This window comes from Otolemur garnettii, unplaced genomic scaffold, assembly GCF_000181295.1.
Source record: "Otolemur garnettii isolate 467f Iridium unplaced genomic scaffold, OtoGar3 scaffold00161, whole genome shotgun sequence".
NCBI classification, from domain to species: domain Eukaryota; kingdom Metazoa; phylum Chordata; class Mammalia; order Primates; family Galagidae; genus Otolemur; species Otolemur garnettii.
In genome coordinates this window covers 396582-402638 of record NW_003852556.1, presented here as the reverse complement: position 1 = coordinate 402638, position 6057 = coordinate 396582, and the positions used below count along the sequence as shown (strand labels likewise).

General features: G+C 48.5%; 1 protein-coding gene across 1 annotated transcript in view; it reads left to right on the top strand.

Moving 5' to 3' along the window:
• The first annotated feature begins 4151 nt into the window (after window positions 1–4151).
• The window catches only part of GRK1 (G protein-coupled receptor kinase 1), a 16597-nt gene continuing 14691 nt past the window's right edge, over window positions 4152–6057 (top strand). Inside the window, exon 1 of the mRNA XM_003799978.1 lies at window positions 4152–4850. Coding sequence (XP_003800026.1) covers window positions 4152–4850 — 699 coding nt within the window. The remainder of the gene's footprint in view (window positions 4851–6057) is intronic.

Sequence of the window (6057 nt, the reverse complement as noted above, 5' to 3'; positions counted from 1 at the left end):
AAACAAAAAATATAAAGTGATCGACAGATGTCAAAGTGACACAGAAGTTGAAATAAGCTGACAAAGATTTTAAAGCAGCCATGACAAAAAAGCTTCAACAAGCAATCAAATAAATAAATAAATAAATAAACAAAACAAAACACACTTGAAATGAAAAAATAGAAAGTTTAAGGAAAGAAATAGATGCTACAGGGAAGAACCAAATGGAAATTTTTGATTTGAAAAATACAATAGTCAAATTAAAGAGATCAAAAAAATCAGTTTAACAGCAGAATGAAGGGGACAGAGAAAATATCCCTGACATAGAAGATAAAACAACAGAACATACACTGGGGAAAGTGCACAGAGATTTAGGGATTTGGTTATAACAAAAGCTCTAACATGTCAGCAGAATCCTAGAAGGAGAGCAAGGCTAAAAAAGTTCTCAAAGAAAATAATGGCTGAAATCTCCTCAAATTTTGCAAAAGACATAAGCCTATAGATAAGAAGCTGTGTGAACCCCAAAGTAATTACCCTTCAAATCCATGCCAAAAATGCATTATAATTAAACTTCTGAAAACTAAAGATAAAAAAATCTTTAAAGAAGCTAGAGAAAAACCATTTGAATGACTGTATTTCTCATCAGGCACTACAGAAACCTGAAGAAAATTCCACAATAATTTTAAAATCCTGAAGGAAAAGAACTATCAGCCCAGAATCCAAACCCAGAAAAAAATATTCTTTAGGAATGAAGGAGGGAAGCAGGCCTTCTCATATAAAGAAAAAGCAAGAGGATGTGTTGCCAGCAGACTTATCCTAAGACACTGGCTAAAAGAAGTTCTCAAAACAGAAAGAAAATGATAAAAGCAAAAACACTGGAATATCAGAAAGCAAGAAATAGCATGAAGTTGAAAAAGTGTTCAAGTAACCCACAAGTAAGCAGGGATAAAAGAGGGATGAGAAACAAAGAGTTAAAACCCTAATGGAATCCCACTGCACACCCCCCAGAACAGCAAACACACCAACCATGGTGACACAATCTGGCGGTAAGGATGTGGAGAGGCTGAACTACTAATAGGCTGCTGGCTTTCCCTCTGGAAAGGTGTGCTAGTCTCTTTAAAACTAAACATGCAGTCACCGTAGGACGTAGCAATTGCACTCTTGGGCATTCATCCCAGAGAAATGGAAATATATATTCACACAAAAACCTACACAAATATTTATAGCATGATAAATATGACAAATATTTTAGCATGATTTATTCATGATACTAAAAACTGCAAACAACCCAGATGTCTTTCAGCAGGTGAATGGTTAAACAGACTATGGTGTATTCATACCATGAACACTTCTCAAAAGTAAAAAAGGAATGAACTGGCTCGGCACCCGTACCTCAGTGGTTAGGGCATTGGCCACATACACTGGGGCTGGCGGGTTTGAACCTGGCCAGGGGCTGCTAAACAACAACAACAACAACAACAACAAAATAGCTAGGAGTGTGGCAGGTGCCTGTAGTCCCAGCTTCTTGGGAGGCTGAGGCAAGAGAATCACTTAAGCCCAAGAGTTTGAAGTTGCTGTGAACTGTGACTCCACAACACTGTACCTAGGGCGACAGAGTGAGACTCTGTCTCAAAAATAAATAAATAAATATATAAAAAGGAGCGAACTATTGGTACATGCAACAACCTGGGTGAATCTCCAGAGAATTATGATGAATGAAAACTACCAGTCCAGAAAGGTTACATGGTGTGCGCTTCTGTTTATGTGGTTCCCTTAAACAGGTCTAGCAAAGGAGAGCAGAGTAGTGGTTGGAGGAGGTGAGAGTAGGTTGGAGGTGAATGTGTCTGCAGAGGGCACAGGTAAGCCTGGTGGGAAGCAAGTCCTGGGTTTGCCTGTATCCACTTCAGTGTCCTGGCTACTGAGATATTTGGCAAGATGTTACTTTGGGGGGAAAATGAGTTGAAGGCTCACAGGGTCTCTCTGGATTATTTCTTATAACCCATGTAAATCTAGGATTATCATGAAATACAAAATTTAACTCAAAATGATTTCCAGAACCAAATGAATTTGGGAAACATTGCATACTTTACCTCTCTTTGAGAGCAAGTTCACTCCAAATTTTCTGAGTAAGTCCTCCTCTAGGAAACATATTTAACTTTAACTGACTGGTTCCCAGTGTAAATGAGTGTGGAACACCCCCCTTTAACAAAGTGTGAAGTTGTCTGCTACAGAACCCCACATCTCATAGCAGGGCCCTGACCAGTAGCCATCCAGAAGCTAGTTAGAAAAACAGAACCTCAATCCCACCCTAGGACCGCTGAGGCAAAGTGCTTCTTTTGGCAGGATCTCCAGGCAGGCAATTCAGCTGCATAGTGCTCTTTGCAGTGAGTGGCCCAGGGCACGCTGGAAAGTGTGAACAGTAGCTGCTGCATTTTATAAAGCACCATGAAAACCACGGTCCCAGCTGAACCCCCTAAGACAAGAGGCAGAAAGGGGTTAAGGTGATTGGCCCAAAGTCATCTGCTATTAAGTGGTCTCCTGGGGAATGATGGGCTATTATTCACCTCAAATATTTACTTGCTGCTACACCTGCCCAAGCCCTTGCCAGGAGCTGAGAGACTGGCTGCTCAGCCCAGCAGTTCCCATCTGCGTTTATCGTTGCCTGCCTCAGAGGACCCTGCACCCACTTGCAGAATCCCTCATGCTTCTGCTCCCACTGTAATATAGTGGGGTGTTTTGACAGCCCCCCCAGACTCTTTGGGATAGATATTCTTGTCTGCCACACTTTGCTTGTTCCTTTCTTTAAACTGTAACCAATTTCCTGCTCACCAATGACCAATTTCCTCGTCATTCTTCTTCCCCAGACCTTTATAGAGCACCTATTGTGTGCCAGAACAAGACGGACAAAGCCCACACAAGCTTGAAAATGATATTCCTGTATGATCCCCAGGTATGTCAGAGGCATGCCCCAGGTGTTTCAGGTGTGTCTCAGGCATGTCCTAGTTATGTGTCAGATGTGTCCCACATGTGACCCAGGTGTGTCCCAGGCATGACCAGGTGTGTGTCAGGCATGTCCCGGATATGTCTCAGGTGTGTCACAGGTCTCAGGGATGTCCCAGCTGTGTCTCAGGTGTTTCAAATGTGACCCAGGTATGTCTCAGGCATGTCTCAAGTGTGTTGCAGGTGTGCCTTGGGTGTGATCCAGGTGTCCCAGATATCTCACATGTATCAAAATTTTGTCACAGGAGTGATCGAGGTCTGTGCCAGCTGTACCCAGGTGTTTTAGGCATACCTTGGGTGTCTCAGGCACGTCCCAAATGTGTGCCAGGCGTGTCCAGACATGCCTCATGTGCGTCCCAGCTAGTTAGAAAAACAGAACCTCAGAATGTCCCAAGTGTGCCCCAGGTGTGTCCTAGGTGTTTCAGGTATGACACAAGTGTGTCCCAGATGTGCCCCACATGTGCGCTGGGTGTGCCTAAGGTAAGTGTCTCTGGCCTCTCCATGCCTCGTGTGGGCCTGCCTTTGGGTGGGACCTCAGCCAGGGTAGCGCTCTGGGCATCTTCTGCCACCTGCCCCAACAGTCACCGACACTGTGGCCTGGCATCCGCTCTGTCTACAAACTGCAGGTGAGAAGGACAATGATTCGAGCTGACCCCTGAGCAAGTCTCACCTACAGATGCCCCAGGAACCTGTTATGGGTTTTTCGCTCTAAATTCATACTATCAGGTACTGTCCATCTCTCTTTAGTATCTTAAAAATAACCATGAAACATAGTAGGGAAAACAACTGGCCACCTCACACCTCCAAGTGCTGCCCTCAGTGAGGGAGAGGAAGATAGCTTCTTGGGAGGAAGGGGTGAGTTGAATGCCTGTCTAATCTGGTCAGAGCAGCTTAGCGGATTATCTTTTTCTGGCACCTGCTCCTCACCCAAGCGCGTCCTCTGTGACCCCAGGTCGGGATTTAGCCTGGTGCTGCGTCAGCTCTGGGCACTGTTGGCTTCCCAGCAGGGCCCCAGCATCCTCACCGTGGCCAGGACAGCTCCCTTGTCCAGCCAGGCAGGGACAGACCACAGGCCAAGGGTGTCAGTCAGGCCTGCTCTGGCCATTAGTGCTGCAGGTTTGGCCTCGGCCCATGGTCCTCACACCTGAAGTGGGCAGGAAGCCGGTGCCAGGATGGATTTCGGGTCCTTGGAGACAGTGGTGGCCAACTCTGCCTTCATTGCTGCCCGGGGCAGCTTTGATGGGAGCAGCACGCCATCCTCCCGGGACAAGAAGTACCTGGCCAAGCTCAAGCTGCCCCCATTGTCCAAGTGTGAGTCCCTCCGTGACAGCCTTGGTTTGGAGTTTGAGAGTGTGTGTGTGGAGCAGCCCATCGGCAAGCGGCTCTTCCAGCAGTTCCTGCAGACTGACGAGAGGCACGTGCCAGCCCTGGAGCTCTGGAGGGACATCGAGGACTATGACACGGCTGACGATGACCTCCGGCCGCAGAAGGCCCAGGCCATCCTGGCTGACTACCTGGACCCCAAGGCCAAGCTCTTTTGTGGCTTCCTGGATGAGGGGACGGTAGCGAAGGTCAAGGAGGGGCCTGTGGTCAGCCAGGACGGGCTGTTTCAGCCTCTGCTGCAGGCCACGCTGGCGCACCTGAGCCAGGAGCCCTTCCAGGAGTTCCTGGGCAGCCTGCACTTCCTGCGCTTCCTGCAGTGGAAATGGCTGGAGGCTCAGCCCATGGGGGAGGACTGGTTCCTGGACTTCAGGGTCCTGGGCAAGGGTGGCTTCGGGGAGGTGTCAGCCTGTCAGATGAAGGCGACCGGCAAGATGTACGCATGCAAAAAGCTCAACAAGAAGCGGCTGAAGAAGAGGAAAGGGTATCAAGTAAGTGGGGTGCTGGGGGAAGGTGGACAGATGGGGTATCAAGTAAGCAGGGTACCTGGGGGGCACAGAGGCCCCCAGATACAGCCAGCCTGACCCATCCAGGCAGGAAGCAGTGCATGTGGCCTGTGCTCCTCCCTAGCCCAAGTGCAATGGGGAGTTTGAGGGACAGGGGCCTGTAGGGGAGTGGCTTCAGGTCACTCCCAGGCCTTCCCCAAAGCCTCGGCCTATGTTAGGTAGACTGCAGGTGACTGAGGCAATGCCACCAGATGCCAGGCTGATGGTGGGAGACAGAATTGCCCATGGTGCAGGGCCATGGCTGCTTTCTGGAAGGCTCATCGCTCTGCCTCCCTGTGTCCTGTGTCTGCCTGGGTGGGGTCAGTGGAAACTGCTTAGAGCTTGAAGGACACATTTTCCGAGGTGGCCCTCAGCCAACTCTGTCACACATGGCTCCTGTCCCTTCCCTGCTGCCTGGCACAGAGTTTAGGATGAGTGCAGCTCTGAGGGTAAACGATGACCAGTGCCTGGCCCTGCAGGCCTCTGAGCTTAGCAAAGGTAAATGGCAGGTGCTTCTGGGAGTGCTGAACAGGAGGCCCTGGAGACACAGAATGTTTTCACTGTGGGACTTTGGGCACTGGGTCAGCCTCATGTTAGCTAACAGTAATTTGCTTAAAGTTGCTGCTTGACATATAATTCACATACCATGCCCTTCACATCAACTGTGATTTTAATCCAACATATTAGCCTCTTCTCCTAACTTCAGTATCTGAACGCAAAGCAGCCTGGGGGTCCCCTGCAGCTGCAGATGGGGCCTCCTACAGCAGATTTTTTTCTTCAAAACCACCTTCTCAAATGTGTCAAAGGAAACACAAGAGGTTGTAAAATGAAGGCTAAAGTCCAGCAAGGCGAGGGCTTGGAGGTGCTGGCCAGTGGCCTGTCCCCAGAAGCCAGGACAGGAGGGGCTGCAGGAGCTGTGCAAACTGGCGGGCTGGGAGGAAGGGTCCTTTTTATGCTTCCAGCTGAGGGGCAGGGGCTGGCCTAGGAGACCTACAGTCTCCTGTCTCTAAAGGAATTTGTGTGTCTGGTTTTCTCTCTAGGAAATGGGGCATGTGAGACATATTTTTAAGTTATTGGAATTGGTTTTGAAAATTGCATTTAAAATGCATTTGCCACTTCATTTCTGGTGTCTATGACATCTTCTTTTTTTTTT